The sequence below is a fragment of the Aythya marila genome, assembly GCF_965140915.1.
Source record: "Aythya marila genome assembly, chromosome: 1".
In the NCBI taxonomy this organism is placed as follows: Eukaryota; Metazoa; Chordata; class Aves; order Anseriformes; family Anatidae; genus Aythya; species Aythya marila.
Window position 1 is genome coordinate 67,050,704 of NC_139042.1, and position 21,176 is coordinate 67,071,879.

The 21,176-nt window shown below is 43.4% G+C and overlaps 1 protein-coding gene across 5 annotated transcripts in view; it reads right to left on the reverse strand.

The window, feature by feature from the left end:
* The window catches only part of NPAS2 (neuronal PAS domain protein 2), a 99,156-nt gene that overhangs the window by 43,356 nt on the left and 34,624 nt on the right, over positions 1–21,176 (reverse strand). For all 5 annotated transcript variants that reach the window (XM_082758959.1, XM_082758960.1, XM_082758958.1 and 2 more), the window contains 2 exons: positions 7,563–7,616; positions 2,708–2,856 (listed from right to left, as the gene is read on the reverse strand). In XM_082758959.1, coding sequence (XP_082615085.1) covers positions 2,708–2,856; positions 7,563–7,616 — 203 coding nt within the window. The remainder of the gene's footprint in view (positions 1–2,707; positions 2,857–7,562; positions 7,617–21,176) is intronic.

A 21,176-nucleotide genomic window follows, 5' to 3' on the forward strand; every position in this document is an offset into this window, starting at 1 on the left:
CCATTCTCCAAAACACAAGCGATACCTGGATGTTGGCACCAGCCTTGCATGGTGCATGGAGAAGGGATGGATCAGCAGTGTCTCATCCCAAATCCCGTCTGATGGGGGTCTCCTGTACTCATGCCCTCATGGGCATCCTCTGTGTCCTCCATGAGCTCACGGAGGATGCCCATGAGGATGACCCAGCTGTTGGCCAAGCCTGGCCAGCAGCAGCCAGTGGACACCTGGAGCCTGAGAGCTTTCCATGGAGGAGTGTGGGCACGCTGGCGTGACACATCATGTGTTTGCAGTGAAACTGGCACCATACCAGGGAGAGCTGGGTGTACTGTGGCAAGCCGTTTCCTCCAAAACACGGTGACTTGTGTTAGCTTTACCCGAGCAAGGCATTACCAGACTTGTCAGACGATGTTATGGGGGCAGATCTTATAATTTAGGGAGGTTGGCACAGGTTTTATTCACTGCTCACTCTGCTTCTCTAAAAGTGCTTCCTCATTCAGCACTGTAGGGAAGGGATGCTGAGAGCAGCCTGTCTTCTCCTTTCAGTGCCGCCTGCTAATTAATCCTATTGATTAACACTTACAGAGCGTGTAATAACCAATGCTCCCTATTCTGAGCACACAGGCAAACTGGCCGGAGAAACGAAAGTGGCTCAATGATATTAAAGACGGTAAATTTATGCCTGTGCATGTCATCTCCTAGAAATAAACGAAAGCCTTCGTCTGAGCTTTCTGAGTGGAGACGCAGCTTGTTCAGCTCGCTTTCTGCACTGCTGGGGGCTGTCACGGGTAGCACAGCAGCTCGGCACTGCTGGGATGGTCTTACAGGGAGATTTCAAAACCAGGCGAAGGAAAAAGAGCCATCAGCCCCAGTCAGATTTTTATTATGTAGTCTCAAAATAGAGGCTGCTTTCGGCAGGGCCATAGCTCGGAAAAGCTGATACACACAAAACATCAACTGCTGGAAGAATTACTGGAGATTTGGGAGATTCTGTGGATTATGAAGAAAGAGACTGTTTACAAAACAAAACAAAATCTAAAAATTGACCCATTCCTCTGTTATAACTAAAATCTTGGTTTAGCCTACTAAGTGAAAGGGAAATATGATTGAATAAACCAGATCCAAACTATGCTGCAGATAATCAACTTTAAACTGTGATGCTTTGTATTATATTGTGTGACTACTAATCTAGTTTAAAAATAGACAACATTTACTGTTTTTAGCAAGTGCACAAAACCAGTTGTAGTTTGACCCAGTTGCTGTGGCAGGAGTTGTGACTGTTAGATTTCTTTTACCTAGTTGTTTTAGAAATGAAGTGCCTTTTGGCGTAAATTATTTGGGCTATCAGCTGCACTTGTCTACAATGTTTCAAGCCCTGTGAGATTGTTCTTTGCCTGGCTCTTATAATTGAACATATTCACATTTTCCTTTACTCTGCCCTGGGCAGCTAAAAAAAAAAAAAGATATGTTATTACTGTCACTTTTTAATAGGTATATACAATTATCAAACTTTGAGATGTCCTAGTCATGCCCTCCCCTATAAAATCACCTAGTCTATGGCAAAAATAAAATCATTTAGAGAGAAACTTTGCTCTAACAACAGAATCACTATAATTATTTCCTCAGTAAGTTTGACATTTGCGACTCCATTATGTTGGGAGTCATGATACATGAGTTTTTATGTTCTTTTCCATTTCCCCCAGAGCATCTCCAGGGTGGGAGAGGCTGATGAGCAAAGGCAAGCCAGCTGACGCTGACAAGAACCTTCTCTTCTTTGAGGGGCCAGGAACATTCCCCATAGTCACTGGTTGAAGCTTCATCCTCTTCCTCAAGGGAGCAGAGCAAGAGGGCCCCATTTTAAACCAGTGCTCTGATTTATAGGGAAGAAGCACTTCAGCTGTTTATTTTTTTTTTTATTATTATTATTATTTATTTTTTTGCTGCTGGAGGATGTCCATGCATCAGGAAACCTGCTGCGTGTGCTTCTCATACTGACTGGAAACTAAAACAAAGGGACTAGAGCAGCAGGGCCGGAAATGTCCTTTGCGGTGAGGGCACTTTCTAAGACACTTCACTGTCACCGCTGTGTGCATTTTAAAATAAGCTCCTGGTTTTCCAAGGCCAAACTTGACCATTGCAACTGCACACTGAGCAAATGTGCAATAGCTTTCTGCTTGGGCAAGCCAGGTAAAGCATGTCAGCTACCTATGGATGCAATGTGCCAACACCAACTTCAAAAAAAATGGGGCTTTTGTGGCCTGAATCTTCTGCTCTCTGTGGAAATTGAGTCACAAACAGCCCACTGAGGAGCAGGAGGCTGGTCAGATTGCTTCCTGGCACTTTTCTCTAGAGAAGTTGGGGTGAATGCTTTGTTTTGTTCAATATGGCCATTTTCAAGGAAGGGAATCTCCCCTCTGGCCCCAGATCCCTCTTGCTCAAAGCATCTCTCTTCTTCACATATGCTGCCTCAGTTCCTGACGTTTGTCTCCTCCCCTAGCAGGTTGAGAGCCATTCTCAACTAACGAGCAGCTGAAGAGATGGATTTGGGCAGCACTGTGCCTGCAAATTATCTTTTTAGAAGCTATGAGATAGAAAAAAATATACCTTACATTGGCACTTCTAGGCCCCTTGAGCCATTTTGATAATCACTGAAGGAAACAATGTTGTAATGCCGTTTGGCAAGCGCGTGACGAGCTGCAGTAACTCTTACCATTGTGTTTCTGCAGAAAGCCAATGACTTTTTCCAGCACAGTAGTTTTGTCCATTTTGCGGGTGTTGCCTGGAAGCATGGAGCTGAGCTCTTTGATGAGAACATTGAACTGATCACGCCTCTTCTTCTCAGACTTGTTACGCGAAGCCCTGTAGACAGGGGAAAAAAAAAAAAAAAGATGAGCAGAGAGAGAAGAAAAATCCTCATGCATGTCCTTTTTGCAATGTATACACATGGAAATTAGCTTGCTGCGTGCCTCACCATGTGAAGATCTGTGCTGGCCTTTAGCAAAGCTGTAGAGACAAGTAGGAGGCAACGATTCTCACCTCCTGCTCTTGTCTCTATACCCCTTTTAGAGCCCATCAGGGAGATGCTCACCCTTCTGTGCTTCTTCTGGGTGCTGTTTGGACAAGCCTATCAGGTCAGCATTAGGCCTGCGGGTGAAGGAGCTCTGTCTGTCTCCTAGGCACACACAGCATCTTGAAAGTCCACACAAAACAAGAGGAAACGGGGCTTCTCCAACACTATCAGTTGGGCAAACCATTCATAAAGAAGAGTGGGGACTGATTAAACTATGGGGCATAGCCATCTGTGGAGTTTTAAGAGGAGAGAGAGACCCCAGTCCTTCAGCTCAGCCACTGCACTGGAATGGGGTCCAGCTAGGACAACCTGCCTGCTTTGCACAGGTCCTCTGGTTACCTCTAAGTTGGCATATGGAGAGCCATGGGGCTGTTGCCTCCTAGTCATTCAGATCAAGGACCTTAGCAGCTGCCATCTGGTTCATGTGCCACCTAGTTCAGTCTCCAAGGTCGTGAGGGCAAGGATGTGTCCCCAGACCTGGGGGCTCTGAAGTGCTAGCAGGGGTCCCCTTGCCCATAATGTCTGCATGGCACTGGGCAAATTGCTTACGGTCATGGTGGCCCAACTCCTCAGGTGTAAAATGGGGGCTCTGCAGCTTTCTCTGCCAGTCCTGACTGCTTTGGTTGCTGACTCCTCTGAGAAAGCCTACTTCTGCTGCTGTATTTCAAGAGCTCATAGAAAGAAAGGACCTGACTTCATCTGGGGTGTTTTGGCACCTTCAAAATATTATCATTAAGCTGTTGGTCATCTTTTCAGCTTATGCACTTTTTAATTATTATTTCTTTTTATTTTTTCTTTTTAAATATACATGCATATCAAGCTATACACGAGGGAAGGTTTCTGAATGGTCCCTACGAATACAACGATCCCTCTGTGTGGAGGGTATCTCCTGGACTTCTGTAGCCATGTGAAAATAGAAATAAATACGACCCAGAAGGTTTGTTTGTTCTTCTGAAAGGTCCTCAAGCAGACAATATTTGCTTTGCTAGTTACATAAAGATCTAAAAATCTGGTTACATGTAGGCAGGAAAGCCAAGAGGTCAGTTCTCCTTCTGAGTGTCTCGGTCCCAGTTAAATCTGCTATACCTTGTAAGGAGCTCTGCACACATGCTGGTGAAAATCAGAGCAGAATTTAGCCCGGCATTTACGTCCCCCTGAGGACCAGTATGGCAATAAACATTTTCAGCAGAGAAATCACTGCAGAGGCTTCTGGATGTTACTACTGACAGAGGGGTAATTTTTGTTTGTCTTGCTCTCAACCCTGAACACACTTGGAGATGCACTGGATAGAAGCCAATGCTTGATTATTTTACAGCATGGAACACAAGAGATTGGGTGGATGCTGCCTGACTGATTCCAGCCTGCTCTTATTACAGCGCAAAAGGCTGTCAGAACAAGATGTGAAAAGCTCCATCCTTATCCTATTTCTGTACAGTTCAAGGGGACTTAAAGAACATCAACATTTTGCTTCCTCATAATTCAATCCTCAGTTCATTTTAAGCTCAAAGGGTCTTGATCCTCCTGAAAATAAAATAAAGCACCAACCATCTATAGGGAAAGGGTTGCTTTGCCAAAATATAAAGATGCCTTGACAGAAATATAAAGTATCTATTTTTAACACTTGACTTTTTATTCACAAAGGAAATAAAAAACCTGCTCTAGTGGAAATAACTCTACCAAGATCTGAATCGATGATCACAGTTAAATCTAAAAAAGAGAAAAAAACCACAATTAGGTCATCTAAACTATCCCTGAACAGTTGTAAATGCTTTTGTTCAGTCCAGTTGTAAATGTCTTAAATAATGCAGTTTTCATCACTTCCCTTGGAAGATTATTCCCTCGCCTTGTTTACTTCACTGCTAGGGCATATCATTTACAGTAAGCCAAAACAGTTTGTGTCTTAATTCCATACTGTTTGTCCCAGTTCTCCTCCCTCTTCGCTACTCCGAAAAAATGTATGGCATATCCAAGGGGAAGAAGGAGACACGGTATGAATAAAATCTGGATTTTTAGTGAATACAGCTAAAGGCAATGCAGGACAGCTTGAATTCAGAAAGATCAAAACCACCAATTTAAAACGTGTTCTCAATAGCCATTTTTATTCTTGTATACTTGCTGCTTATTGTCTTAAAGAGAGGCTGATACTTGTTGACCAGTAGCTGTTGCACTGCGCTGATTTACAATGAAATGTGACTTTACATTAAATTTCACATCCCTCTTTGCTGTCCAGTGCATTATATAATTAGGAATAGAATAGAATAGAATAGAATAGAATAGAATAGAATAGAATAGAATAGAATAGAATAGAATAGAATAGAATAGAATAGAAAAGATGTTCTATACATCTTGAAGAGGTCCTCAATGTTGCCAAATTTGGTGCCACTGTATCCACATTTTAGTGTTTGGAATGAGGTTAGGTAGTGCCTTAGGGAGTCAGAGCAGAGCTCAAAATAACCGGTATCCTGAAGGAAGAGCTGTGCAGCTCAGCCAAATAAGAAACACTTGGCCCAGAGGTGAGAGTACAGATGCATGTCCTCGAGGGAGGATGGCCACTCTTCTCAGCATGGGCGGGATGTCTGGATGGTACAGATTGTATGTGCCTAAGAAATCTAAGCTGATAGCAAATGGGGGGAGCTACTCACACTTCTCACTTGAGACACCCAGCTCCTGGCCTGGATCCACCCTCAGCGAGTTACGTCGAGGAAATTCCAGTCTCACCTACTTTTTACTCAAGAAATTGAAGAAGAGAGCAATTTTCCTTGCTTTTTTTTTTTTTTTTTTTTTTTTTTTTTTGCACCCTCTTATCTTTTCCACTTAGAGGGACCTGTTCCTCATGCTGAATAGAATAAAACAAAGATGCTGTTTCTCCTACAGTGCAGGCGAAATGAGAGCTCTCAGTTTTCAGAGCACAACAGCAGCATGTTCAGCCAGTGGCTTCTCCCACGTTTGACTTTCTTTAAAGCTTTGGAAGAAAACATTGTAGCTTTTAAATGAATCTTAGCGGTTCTAGTATACTGTAGTAACTTTAGACTGTGGTGAAGCCTCTCATGATTTTAAATGTAATTTCCAATTTAGATTTATTTCTAAATACCAAAGTGTACTTAAATTATGGTCTAAGGAAGTGATTTCCCTTTTACATACTAAAAGGTATAAATTTTTTTATTCTACCTTGGAGGAGACCTGCCCCAGGGCATGACAAAAATTCCGTCCTCGAACAAACAGCATGAAAATCACACCAGATGGTGATGACAATTGCCGATCGTGAGGATATGCCTTATCCTATTTTTGTCCTCTCTGTATTCATTTAGCACCTTCTTTCCTCAACAATGCTAATATCTTGAAAACGGGCAGGACTTAAGCGTGCCAAGCAGTGATGGCAGGGGTTGGCTGCCTCCTGCTCACCACCTCCTTGACCCCAGGTGCCTGCACCAGTATCATACACTCCTTGGGGCCCCGTGCACTCTCTATCGGCCACAATTGGCCCGGTAGCATGCACAAATTAGAGGTAGGAGCAAAGGAGAGTGGTTGAGCTTGGTAGTGGTGTGTGCTGACCTATATTGGTGAGAAAAAGCTGCAGGGAGGGAAGAAGCAGAGAAGGAATCAAAGGAGATGAAACTGGATCAACTTGTTGTGCCTGGACTGGAAATACTCTCATTAGGGGGAACCAAGGGAAAAAATGCATGCAGCTGACAGCTCCCTCTTAAGCAATTAAACCGTGGGCCGCAGTATTGATAATGCTTCCAGAAAAAAATAAAATTGAAAAAAAAATCAACAACCACAAATGCTTCCAAACAGCTTTAGTGACACTGCAGATGCCAGCCAGATTGGACAGTTATTAGCGTTTGATTGCCACGGTTCTTCTGCCTTGAAGCACACCCTTCCCCTGCCCACAAAGCGCTCACAACAATTTCCTGCCCACGGATCAGCTGGGACTTTATCCTGGAGTGAAGAAGAGATGTGAATAAATGTTTCTGCCACTTTCGGGCTGACACAGCACTTTGAAAGGTTTTTATCTGTCAGGAAGGTAACTTCTGGGTGTTTCCATCACTGTTAGATAAGCATTGCTGAATAAGTGACCAACACATTATACAAAAAAACCACATTTTTAAAGTTACTTGTCTATTGCAAGATGTTTCTTATAAAAAACAGCTAAAACCAACACACATTTTATACACTCTGGGAGCTAGGATGATGTGCTATAGCAGCAGGAGTATGTTGTTGGTTCTTCAATCCTCGTGGTCTGCAGTACTGTGAAAAAAACGATCAATGCCTCTGCTTTTTTGACAATTTCTGCAGGAAACATTGCTAAGTTATTTTCCTCTTACAGGGTAGCCAGGAATAGGAATCTGTGATATGGCAGTTTTTCAAGTTGCGCTTGGCTTTCTTTTCCTCGCTCTTTTTGATTAATTGATTACGGATAAAACAGCTTCTGCAGCAACAAACACTATTAAGCTCACCGCGAGTTAAGCAGAGTTATAAAAGAAGAAGTGCTCACCTCTTTGCCCTGTCTTTCTCATCTTCATCCATTAGATTGTCTAAGCAGTTTTTTCTGTTGAAGGAATGCAAGAATCATTATGAATCGTCATGTTGTTAGCTCTACTTGCAGGTTAATCTCAGTCATGCTATTTCATTCTAATAACAGAGTGATGATATCCAGGTCAGATAAATGTGTCAGCAGTGCTCTGTGCCACAGTTCTTGATTTTAAGGAACATCCATCGCAGATAACATTATTCCTCAGCATCACGCTAGCTGTAGGGGCTGCAGCCAGGGATGAAGGCTCCCAGGCACAACACTGTGAGCCAGCACAGTACAAAAACAGACATTTCTTGGGGGATTTTCAGTGTCAAGGTTACTTTCTGCCAGCTTGCAGGCCAGATGAACCCCAGGGTGTGAGCAAGTTGAGGAGGCATTTTCAGCCCTCCCACGTTCCCCAAAAATGGATGGGCTGGACTGGTACAGAGCCCTGGGAAGCCGAGCAGACCTGGTGCCCTGAGGAGGAGGAGGAGGAGGTTGCATGCTTCCTCCAGCCCCTCACCACATCTCACACCTCTGCCACAGCACAGGAGCTGCAATCCTGCCACATCCCACACAAATATTTTCTGAATGGGCACCACAACGCTGCTGTGAGCCCCGGGTATGGTCAAAATGTCATCTCCAAAGTGATGGTATAACAACATGCCATGATAATGCTCGTTTTCAACAACCAGCTTTTCATTTAATGTTTCCTCAAAATGTAGGACATGAAGAAAATCGAAGGGGGGAGGAGGGAAGGTAATTGCTGTGCATTATTTAAGTCCATGGTATTTTCCACATATGAGTCACACAAGAATTTGCCTGTTTAAGGAACATTTTATTAAAAAACAGGAGTGAAAAGTTATCAATGCTAAGAACAGTGGATAAATTCCCTCCTTCTGTCAGTGGCTCTTTTACAGTCATATTCCACCTGCTTATTACTCAACAGTTAGCTAAGAACATGCAACTACCCTGTAATTTTTTATCAAATATAAGAGGAATGAAAAATTAAAGCTACAGGTCAGTGATTGGAGGGTAAAGCTAGTGCTTCACAGGATTCAACGTGTTGATGGAGGAGCATAAATAGAAAATAAGAAGGCTGAAGGATTGGCAAATTTAAATTGCTGAATTCTGTTATACAGAACAAAATAAAAAATAATACCATATATATATTTTTTCAGATACTTCTTTGATTTGAAAACAGGCAAGTCAGCCATATTGAAATCTATATTTTAGACTAGGAATGTGTATAGACACAGTTAAATTTGTAATAAAAATCCACTCTCATTTTACAAATACTATAGGTGATTATTCCCCCAGCCCAAGAACTGGGCTGGTAGCCCAACAAGTGAGTTTTCAAATAATTCAGGAAAAAGTGTAATGACAAAATTCAGTGTTTTTTATTGCTGTTTGCTCACTTATTGGAACTGAAATGTCCTGCTATGTTATTTGAGAGTAATGAAAGCATCACTATTATGGCAAGGCTTGGCATTTAGGATTTTGTTATCTTTCTTTGCTAGAGCTCAAAACTCCCCATAACATCCACTCCTGTTGAATGTAGGATACGACATGTGAGGTGGGGCGGCGTCAGCAGAGGACGCCGCTTTCTGTGAATCACTGAAGATCTTCCTCTGAGGCTCTTCTATTTGCAACAGATTCCCAGCAGAAAGCAGGAATAAGGGGACCAGAGCTCTGGGTGGCTCTGAGTAGGGTTGGGGGCAGATGGGGCACTCGGGAGAGATGCTGCTCAGCCCCATCTGTTTCCACCAGGCACGACAGACCTATGGGAAGAGGTTTCCTGCAGCTGCACTCCACAAACTGTCAAGGAATTGCACTGCGGGGAAGCCTCTATACTTACCAGGGAGCAACAGGTCTAGCTGGTCTGTTCTGCCAGGGATTTGGCTAGATCTATACAGCAATGCGTGGCCGGCTTCCAGTAAACAAGGTTTCTCTCTGACTGACATGAAGTTCTGGACCTGCTGTGCTGTTGCTAGTGTTAGACAATATCTAATTGTCATTTCGCTTCTGTTTGCTCACACGGCAAAATCTCCAGAGCATTGTAAGCATCGCTAGCAGTGTTTGCCAGTACATATGTACCATATGAAATTAAAACTGCTCTCAATAAAATGGATCCGGCAGAATGTACAACTGCTGCTAACCAGTGCTGTCACACCTCTCCTGAGCCTGATAAGATGCTGGCTAACACCAGGAGGAGGAACCCATGCCATAGGGCTCAGGAATGCGCTTTGGGCAGCCTGCTTGCTTCACATTATCCTCCCGGTCCTGGAGCCAGCAGGGTCCCAAGTGGCAAACTGGGAATCTCCTCTTTCATCCCTGTCAGTGCCTGGCTGAGGAGGCAGTGCAGGCTCCCTGCAGTGACGGAGGAGGCAGCAAATTCCAGGGCTCGCTGCCATGCTTCCCCTGCAAAGGCATGACATAAAAAACAAGTAGCACCAGGATTTCATAAAACAGTCCTTTCATGCGAACAGAGAATTGGAAAACCTACGGGTAATGGCACTACACGATCTAACTCCTGCCAACAGAGTGTTTAACAGTGGCATTTATGTTTGGGGCTTCATCAGTACCATCATTATCAAGGAGCTATCACTCCTGAAGATGGGTAACACCTGGAACAAGGAGGAGAAAGCTCACATGCTCCTACCATGACAGCACTCGGACAAACAGACACACAGAAAGACACACACCCACAAGCAGAGCAAACCAAACCAACGGCAAGTTTTTCAGCTGTTGCCTGAAGTGCTCCTCAGACAAGTTCCTACCTTCAAAAGTGCTTAATTTTAAGAAGTGGGAAAGTACAGCATAAGAAGCAAGGCAAGCAATAAAAGCCATCATCACATCTGGGACATCTGGATGGGCTGATGGCTGGGCCCCTTCTGTATAGAAACTTGTATAGAAATACTTTATTTCACATGTTTTCCTTTTTGGGATAGGTTTTCTCTATTTTTCAAGATGAATGCTTCTTCAGCTAGTGGAGAAATGCAGCATTCTGGAAACAAAAGAATGGCTAAAACTCCTAAACCATGTACCCCTGGCTTAGTTATCAGATGGGGAATCACAACACAAACATCTTCCTCCCCCCCCATTCATACTATGAAGAGTTGCTTGGGGAAGGATTAATTCAAGCATGGTGCCAGCTCACTTTGGGGACTCCCCAGAAGAAAGGCTGCATGTGTTTGTTTTGATACAGCCTATTCCCAGTGGACGCAGAACTTGCACTGTAAAATTCTTCTGGCCCCAATCACCTCATGCTGCACTGGAAACATGGCTTTTAGTGAGTTAAACCATCACTCTCCTGTGTTGGGGAGGTTGCTTTCCCTCCTTACTGTCCTACTGCTCAAGAGAATACACCGTAAAATGACTGACACTCAAATGCAAGTAAGCAGCTGTTGATTTCCCAATAAGTTGCCACGTGGCCAGCTAATCTCAGCTCCTGCAAATCAGCCTGACATTTAACAAGAATTTTCAATCACCTTTGTTTAACTCAGCTGAAGGCAATCTCTCTGTTGATGATGACAAAGACAGAGACGTAAATCTCCTTTACAGGCCCTGGGATGTGCCTGGGGAAGCCTGGTGAGCAATCACAGGCATGCACAGCCACACTGCTGTGCTGGCATCACTGCTGGGTCCCCTGCCCGGGATGATGGCTTCAAGGTCTGACTGTGGACACATGGTAGTGTTGTCCCATGGGGGCTACACAGCACTAAAGTGGACTGAAAAGTAGAGTATTTCCCTTCCAACTTGTGCTGGGGGGGCAAAGAGCCCCTAGCACATGGGAAGGAAAGAGAGACAGGCAAGAAGAGACAATCTAAACATTTTAAATGTCTTGTTCTACATTTCTTTGACATGGATGAAGCCCTCAGACATCCCACCATGAGGGTTATGGTGGGTACACACACAGGAAGGATTTGTATCAAATCAGAATAAATGGAGACATTCACAGGCACATTGAACTTATCTGCACCCCTCCAAATTTATTTTTCAGATGTAAACCTCTGAACTGTTACAAGAACGTGCTAGGGCCCATAGCTAAGTACAGCACAATCCCACCCCTGCCAATCCAAACAAATTTATGAAAATGTAAACAGAGTAGCCTTAAGAAAACTTAAGAAAATAATAATAAAAAACCCTCTCTCCTTGTGATATACGTTGCTATTTGAGAAGGAACTGTGCCTTTTGAGAGGGAGAAAGGCAGTCTGCAGTTACAAGAGGTCATGTTATGCTGCAATTGTTACGGGAATAGCTGTTTTTATGAGCGAAGGAGAAATCCAGTAGCATTGTGTCTACCTTTAGAGTTATGATTGCTTTTGTCTGACAGTGTGCAACTCAGTCTTCATGCCTTCAGTGGTTTACTACATTTTGTTTACACTAGAGAAGAGGTTGTTTATAAGTTTCCCAAAAAGGTACAGGACAGAAAGAAAAAAAGAAGAAAACTTTTTGAGAAAAGATAGGACTTCATGAAACTCATGGGCTTCTCCATTTTTCATACACATTTTCACTGTAGCTTTAGCTGGTGCCTGGCTTAAAGCAAAACAGACATTAAAAAAATAGTCCAAACGTAGACAATGAAAATGATGTAATTTGACAGAAATTAATGCTGTGCTCTTCTGAGCCGGGGTTGGCAGGAGACTGCTCACAGGTAATGCAGCTGAGTGTTACAAGATTATAATGAGAAGTAAAAGCTCATAATGCACTCTGTTTTTATCTATTATATTTTTCCCATTTAGAGGGAAAAGGTATTCCTTTCTGAATGTCAGAAGCGTTGCACCTATTTCTGTGAGCTTCCCCCCACTACCCTGGTGGTGGTTAGATTTTGGGGTGTGCAGCACGTGAATCCCTATGGCCATGGCATGACTCACATCTGTTTGAGCCAGGAGTAACACAGCCAATGCCAGCAGCAAAGGATGCAAGGAGGGCAGCTGGGGTGAGCGCAAAGCGCCCTTTATCTCTAGCTTGTGAGCAAGGCGTAAAGTTTGTGCAGAGCCTGACGTCTCTGACAGAGATCAGTACATGCATGCTCGTTATCTTCCTTGTTATGATCGTTACTGAATGGCAAAAGCCACTCAGACTTCACTGAGCAGGCTAAGTGAATCCCTGGGTTCAACCCTGCTCTGCTCTCCCCTCACACGGCTGCAAACAGAAAGGCAAACAAAATTAAACTAACATTAATCAGCAAAGACTGCCATCTGTATAACTCCAAGCATTTCTCCGCGTGCCTGTCCCCTTCCAGCAATGCTAAACAGGATTAGCCTTCCGTGGGCGGATGGGAAAAGTAGGTCAGTTTGGTAACATTGCTGCGTGCGATGAGCGGAGGACGTGATCGTAATGGTCTGCTCGCAGCCCCACTCTCCTGCAGAGTGGGACCTGGGCTCATCACAGGGCACACAGTCCTCAGGAGGGACAGCCTGTTTGCCTGGGGAGGAGGAATGCACCCTTACAGAAGGACAACACATTTATAGAAACGGAGGCTTTGCAAAACATGGACTGTGCATTGGATTTGATGGGTGTGTTTCAACAAGGAAACCAAGGCACGGGGAAGTTAAAGGCTAAATTATTATTAGTTTGGCATATGCATATTTCCCTTTTCTTACAGAACTGTGCAAAGTCAGGCAGTGTGTTACTACCATAAGTGTAGGAAAAAATGGGACATTTTTTAGAAAACCGGGGTGCACAGTCAAATATTTGTCAAAGATTGTGCTCAGGCAAAGTGGCAAAGGATGGTAAATCATCGAGTGGAGGTATTGTCTTTCTATGTTGACTTTATTGGGTGTGTAGGGATGGTGTCAGGAGCCAAAACTCACCTTAACGCTTGCAGGGAACATCAATGGCAACAAGAAGAGCTTGTTTTGCTACACCAGTAGTAAAAGGCTGAACAAGGAAAGACGGCTACAGAACTGGAGTGGTGGGTGGATTAGTGAAAGCAAACAGGTATGTCTGAGGTACCTATCCCTTCTTTGTCCTTGCCTGCACCAGCAAGGTCAGCCAGGCCTCTGTGTTGGAGGCAGGGCCATGGAAGAGCAGAAGGACCAGAAGTGATGAGGGACCTTGAGGGAGCTTGAGGAAATTTGACCCATACAAGTCAGGGGGCCTGGTGGTCACCCTCCACTGGTGCTGGGAGAGCTGGTGGTGTCCTTACTGGGCTGATTTCTCTCATCTTTGAGAAGCTGTGGAGACTGGGAGAGGTCCCTGATGACTGGAGAAAAGCAAATATGCCCATCCTTCAAACAAACAAACACACACTAATGGATTTACCAAGAGTAAAAGAAGCCTGAGCAACTTGATTGCCTGCTATAACTGACAGGATCTGAAGATGAAGAGAGAGCAGTCGATGTCATTTATGTTGGCCTCATGCTCAAAGGCAGGGATGCTGTCGGGGGACACAGGATGGTAGGCCCTGAAGCACTTGCCCCATGAGGAGAGGATGGGGGAGTTGGGCTGATTCAGTCTGGAGAAGAGATGGCTTTGGGGCATCTAACAGGCCCCTAGTTCCTACAAGGAGTCAATGAGGAGCTACAGCCAGGCTCTTCATGGTGGTACAGGGTGGGAGAGCAAGAAATAATGAGCATAAATTGAAAGAAGAGAAGAGAAACTTCTCCTCATGAGGACAACCCGGCAGTGGAGCAGGCTGCCCAGAGAGGCTGTGCTGTTCCAGTCCTTGGAGGTTGTCAAGACCCAATGGGACAGCCCTGTGCAATCTGTCCTGACCTCAGGGCTGTCTGCTTTGAGCAGGAGGTCGGACTGGACACTACCTGAGGTCCCTTCCAACCTGAACTGTCTTGCAATTCTGGATCTACTGAGCTGGCTACCATCTGGAACATCAGTCCCCCTGAATAAGTTCCTATAAAACATATGTTTCAGAAATCTATTTTAATATGTTTTTGCTCTTCTGTGCTACAAATAGCTTGTGCACTGTCTCCCCTACACTGACATCTCTCCTGCTTCATAAACCTGGCATCTAGGAGAAAAAAAATGTGAGATACACATCTTAACATTGCATGTCTATATGCCATGTGTCTGTCATGTCATTTTTAGACATCGATTTAAAAGAATATTCACTTTATAATAGAATTACAAAAGAAAAAATAATGAAGAAAAAGGCCTCTCATGAGAACAGCCCTTGACTGAAAAAAAAATTATTTTTCTCTCTCTCTACTTCTCAGGTTCTTAATCTGTTTTAGGTATTTATAAAACTTTAATCCTCACAGTATCAAAAGTCCCAAATGTACAAAGACTTCAGCATGTACTTAACTCTACACTGCTATAAGAAGTCCCTCATGGAAGTGTATCTTTGCAAAATCCAGGCCTAAATGTAGAGGTAGATCTGCACAGATTATTTTGCAATAAATAAAACTAGAAAAATAAAGAAATAAATCCCTGAGACCTTCCCTTGAAAATGGACTCAGTTATAAAATATTCTCAGTTGTAAAAATCTGTTAAAGTTTATTTGCTTCTGCAAATATTTAAGTAGAATAATATAACATTTGACCTATGATCTTCTGATGGTCAAATGCTCAGCCAAAGCAGTCAAACTGGCAGAATATATGGGGATAACACTCCAAAGATTTATTCGTCAAAATCTCAAAGACTGTTGTTTTGTTTGGCACAAACTACCTGAGAAAAACTAACACAAGCAGAAAGTCAGCCTTTTTCGATGGGACTGTTGTCAAAGTTGCAGTCTTTTCTTTAAAAAAAAAATATATATATATTTTTTTTCCCAGCAGCAATAGCCTTGACAAGATCTTTTTAATCTTTTCCATCCAATTAAACAGGCTACAGTTGCAGTACAGTGTAAAGCAAAATATCCAGGAGCTGAAATAGGATGGTCTTATCCCCCCCGTTTTTTTGTTTGTTTGTTAACTATTTAGGGATGGCTCTCAAAGAACCAAATTACTCTTCTGCTAAAGGCTCTGGGTCTAGGTGAAATCTAACTAACAGCGGATAAATTTACTCTAGAAGGGAATTCTGAACCTGTGACAGCATTGTCAAAATTTACACTGGCTACGATGGTGTCCCCTCTGCACACAAGATGTTGAACCACAGGTTTCTGTGGAGATTTCAGAAGGAAAGGGGAAAATACACCAGAAATTAAACTTGAAATCCAATTTCTTTCTAGGCTTAGATGTTTACCCTCATGTGGCAGCTCCCTCTCCATTGAGCAGGACTTGTGGTGAAATATTATCTTCTGTTGGTGGCCTTGCCTTATCCCTGCCTTGGTAGCACCTTGGTTGCTTTCCAAACCATCAAGAACCAGTGGAGCCATCTCCATGAGGTGGAGACTAGGACTCAAGGCAGGCAGTGAGTGTTCTCCTTGGCCTCACCTTCATGGACATCCCAGCCTGGTGACACCCACGGGGACTCAGCTGCAGGGGCTGGAGGTGGGAGGCATGTGGCAAAACCACCACTGCAGAGAGCATGCAGGAAGCAACAGCTTCCCTGCCCTGTGCCAATGCAAAGCTGTGGCCTAAATCTGCTGCTGCACAGGAGAAAAAAAATCCCTACACAATATAAAGAAATAAATACAGATATCAACACCAATAATCCCACCACTTTTGTGTTAACAGCTTGATAACATATCTGCTTATAACTCACACACTGCACTAAATTTTCTGCTCTGTAGTAACTATCATATTCCTGTCAGCAGAACTAAATATTTAATCATCTGGGGAGATGAATCATGAAAAGCTGTTTTGGGGAGATATTTTTAAATGGACGATTTGTTGTAATTTAATTTTGAAAACTTGCTGTCTCTCTCTTCTCTCAGGAGGGACCTTGTAAGCCTGTGACCATACAGGCTATTGCCCTGTACCGCCTGCTGTCTCCCTTGCAGATGATCCATGTAATCTAACGAGTTTTAAGGTCATCTCTGACAAGACCAGGCTCAGTCTGACTGGGCACCGCTAAGCATAGAGATACAAAGAGGCCAGAGACACATGCTCTGTCTGGTTGCATGGACCCTGTAGCTGGATACACCCCGGTTGCAGTCCCATAGTTTCATGCCCAAGTCCGTAAGCCAGCTGAGAGTTCAGACACGGCATCAGACCAAGGTTGCATCCATGTTCTGCACTGTCACCTGCCTTTGTGACCTTAAGCTTCTCCTACCATGGGCTGAGCTAAGCTCCAGCCCCAGTGTCAGCATGTCCCCACCGATGTGCCAAGCGCCACTGCTCTCAGCCTGCTCCTGCTACCAGCGGTTCCCGTTTTTACACCAATAAAGTTTCTCTAGCGTGATGCAAAATTCAAATCAGGTTTTACAAAATGAATCTCTGAGGAAAAGGGATAATTATTAAAGAGCTTCATTAGTGCTTTGCAATCTTAATTATGATAATTATATTTTTGTAGCTAATATAACCGAACTCCTGCTTTTAAATCCCATTAATAAGCATTTTTAATCCTTCTCCTACTGGGCCAACAAAACCATAATGTTGAACTCTATATTTACACAGGGCACTTTTTAATAAAAATGATGCACTGTTTATTTAGGGCTTCCATTCCCTTTTATCTGCACTTTGAACACACGCCTTCTCCCAGGACACAAGGAATAAAGGAGAGCAGCAAAGATGAACTCAGCAGCTTGGGCCCAGTTTCTCTTCCTGGCAGTGAGAGGGCAGGTGAACCTCCACGGATGGAGCATCCACAGCTTCTCTGGGCAACCTGTTCCAGTGTCTCACCACCCTCTGAATGAAAAATCAGAGGAGTTCAGAAACCATGGGGAGCCCACCTGCACCTTGCCGGCACCCACATCCATCCCACTGCCTGTCACTTTCTGTGGTGCTGCTGCTAGGAGCCAGTGGAGCCCTGCCTGTGCCTGCCCTGGGTCAAGTTCTTCAACCAGCATGCTCTGAAATGCTTCACCTCTTCCATGAAAACATCTGGCATTGGCCAGCATCAGCGAGGCAGATGCACTGCAGGGGTATGATTTAATACTGAAGTCCGATACACCTATTTCCTCTTCTTTCATTAAGCCGTGGGTCTTAATTGATGCTCAGAGCTGGGGGAAAAGGTGGCAGCTGGAGGGGAAGGGTCAAAAGAAATCTCAATAAAATAGGAATGCCTAAGACCACAAACCATTCATCCAATGCGTGAGCTGGAAGAGGCACCTACCCACCCAGCTGCTGGAAATCTTGCAAGGTGCCAGCAAGTGACACCAGTATAAATGGCCTTTTCTGAGTGCAGTTTATAATCCCTGATAGAGGAGAATTTGCTGTGTCCTACATTATAAACCACCTACTACCACCCAGTTGCAGTGGACTAGCAGATTTTTTTCATGTCCGATTGCAGCCAAGTGTTTTACAGTTACTGACACAGAGTAAAAGATCAAAGGTGGAACAGCATGCAAATTCGGATATCTCAATAAAGAAATGAAAACAATAAAGCATGTATTAAATATTATCTGCCCATTAATCTCTGGAGTAAATTCAGAAAACTAATTAAAAGCTTCTACACAGATAAATGATAAGCTTCTTTATTCAATGAGCTCAACATATGAACAAACAGAGGTTTGTGTTGATATCATCGTTATTAGCAATTGCATTAAAGCAAATGATTTTTGCTGTGCTACTGGGAATACAGTGATTTGAAAAACAAAATGTTAAGAGATGAAAAATTCAAATCTTCTCTGTACTGAGCATATCACATTTCCTGTTCTTTTTTAATTTTGGGGGAGGGGGGTAGTGATAACTCTTATGGGTCAGCATGACAAACAACAACAATCACAAAAAGCCCCTCTAACCAAACACAAACAACACAATGAAGAGAAAGGACTGAAGCCTGTACAGAACCACAAAAATGTCTGCATAATCAGTGGAAGTCCAGCTTTATTGGGCAACATTGCCTTCCTGCATGGGAAATTTTCTAATTCATCAAACCTTACTGCACCTTGCATCTCTTTTCCTGCTACCGGCTTCACCACTGGCAGGGGATTTTGTCTGAATTTCGTTGGGAGGTTTTGTCTCCTCAACCGTAATTGATAGATGTTCTATTTTTGTGGTGGAACAGCTCTGCCTTGCGTGACGTGGCATTGCAGTGCTGCATGGGGAGCTCGCAAGGCAGCCAGTGCTGCTCTCCCGGGGTGCTCAGGGCATAGCCCCCTTCCAGGCAGCTCTTCTGAGGGGTGCGATTTGGGAAAGGGGGGTCCTGAACAACACTCAAGACTCGAATACACAACTCAAGTTGTGTATGGGTCAAGTTGTATATTGAATATACATGCAGAGCCCGAAATACTTAATTTAAATATATAGCTGGTCCTGAATCAGGTTATTTAGTATCAGTCAAAAAGGATCTAGCTTCAGAAACTGCGACATCCTCCTGTGGATCCTATACATGGAAATATCTTGGAAGATTTGATTTTGCATTCCAGTGTCCCGGTGCTGCTTAGCATAAAAACAGCTTTAAATTGATGAAATGGGGGAATGAGAGCAAACTATAACTGCTTTTGTTTATATTTTTATTCATACTCAAGCATCTCCCTACTTCATATTGTATATTAAACTCTCACTATTGACTAAAATGGAATCGAGGTTTCAAAATGTCTCAAGCCTAATGTCCTCTTGAACACAGGCTAAATGCAGGACATAGTCCAGAGAGTGTAAAGTTCATTTAAATTTTAGCATATTCACTCAACTACTGTGTTTCAGGAACACAGAAGTCATTAAAAGCCCCATAACAAAGCATCAAATTATGCCTCTGCCAGATATTAACTTTGAAAAGAAAGAATAAAGGCACTCTGAAAAGCATAGTGAAATAGCAATATGCTGATTCACCTCATGCTCATGTACTGTGAAAGTTAGAATTGCAAAATAATCTATCTTTTCTGTGCCAAATGGTAGGAAAGCATGTTTTGGCTACAATGGGTGCTTTATTTTTTTTCTTCTTCCTATTCTGAATGTACATTTACCCTTTCCACTTGCAAGAAAATCTGCTGTCAGAATGATAGGATGATGTACTACTTTATTTGTCATCTGTGTCAAATATTCATACAGACACACTAAGAGTGTGTCCCAAAAAGCCTGAGTTGTTGCACACTGCTACACATCATTCTTAATTACCAGGGGTAAAAAAACATGAGGGAGGGGGGGAAATGACACAATTCTAGATCTCTACTCATGCTGTATCACATTTTGTTTCAAACACAGTGCCATGGCCATTACTGGAGCACTGCAGATGGAAAAAATAGGACTTGAACCTTTGATACACCATGAGTTTTGCAGGTAATCTAATATATATATATATATACATATATACATATATATCAAAATTATCTACTCTACAGAAAGGAAGATACTTTACAGTGTATCTATTCTGCTGTGACTTCAGCTCTTGTCAGCCTACCTGATCTGGCTTTGAACAAGCAGTGAGGCCGGAATGTGGTTCAGTGTAGGTCTGCTAGCTTACATATTTACCCAGTACCACCAAAAAAAAGAGGAAAAGAGAAGGAAGCATCTGGCAGAGAGCCCTGGCTGGGTCCTGTGCTGTGGCTAGTGCTGGGTCAGGCCCTCTGGCTCACAGCCTCATGTGAAACACCCAGGAGAGGCAATTGCAGGGCTGTGGCTTGAGATGGGGAGAAAAGGGAAAGCTCCTAAAATCCACAAAAAAAAAAAAAAAAAAAAAAAAAAATGTATCTTGAAGGCAGGAGAAGCTTTTGTCATGGGATGGATTAGGCTGTTTGGTCAGAGAGTTGCTATTGCTGCTGCTTGCCTGGTGGGTTTCAAGCAGTCTCAAGAGCGTCTATAGAAACTACAGCAACTTTAGTGTCTGCAGAAAAGAGAATTTATAGAAACTGTGACAAAAATGTCATAAACTCCAATGCCACAGCACTTCACTTTATTATCATACATTTTACTGCCACACCATTATAGGGGTATTTGAGCAAGGGGATTTTTTCTTTTAAACAGAACAACATTTGGTTCCCCTTGGGTGTTTTTTTTCCCCCTTCGTCTGCCTGCTTTTGGATAATTCAAAAGGCAAGCTCCTGAAAAAACTTTTCTGCTGGTTCCTATTATTTCCTACTTCAAGTTAAAGAAAAAGTACATGATGTTAAATCTGAGCACCAAGACTTTGTGAATGTGTAAACTTCAGAACTCCAAACCTTTCAGACTGTGCCAATGTAAACCACCTAAAGTGCAGAGAATTAAGTACACTTTATCCTCTCTGTCCATGATTGAACATGTTCCAGTACTCCTAAAATTGGCAGCAGGGAGTCTCTCAAATCCCCCAGAGCAGAGCAGGGTTTTTTCAAATGGGTACGAGAGAAAGGGGGAGATCCTCACACAAATCTCAGTCCCAACCCTGTAGCTCTCTCCTTTGAAAATCCTCATCTTTTACTTTTAATGTCCACACTCTCAAGGACACGGGGCAAGAAAAGAGGAAACCTACCTCTGCTGAGTGAAACACCCCCTATTCCCTTATTTCCTATTCCCTTGGTTCCTGGGAAGATGGCGCAGAAATGTTAATGAGCACACCTTTTTACATGTTGCTCCATTAATGCCTAACCAACCTGTTGTCTGGTCCAACCCCCGGCAGCTGAAAGGGCTGAGATGCACATTTGGGACCCAGCACCCCTGGCCAGCACCTTCTCCCCTT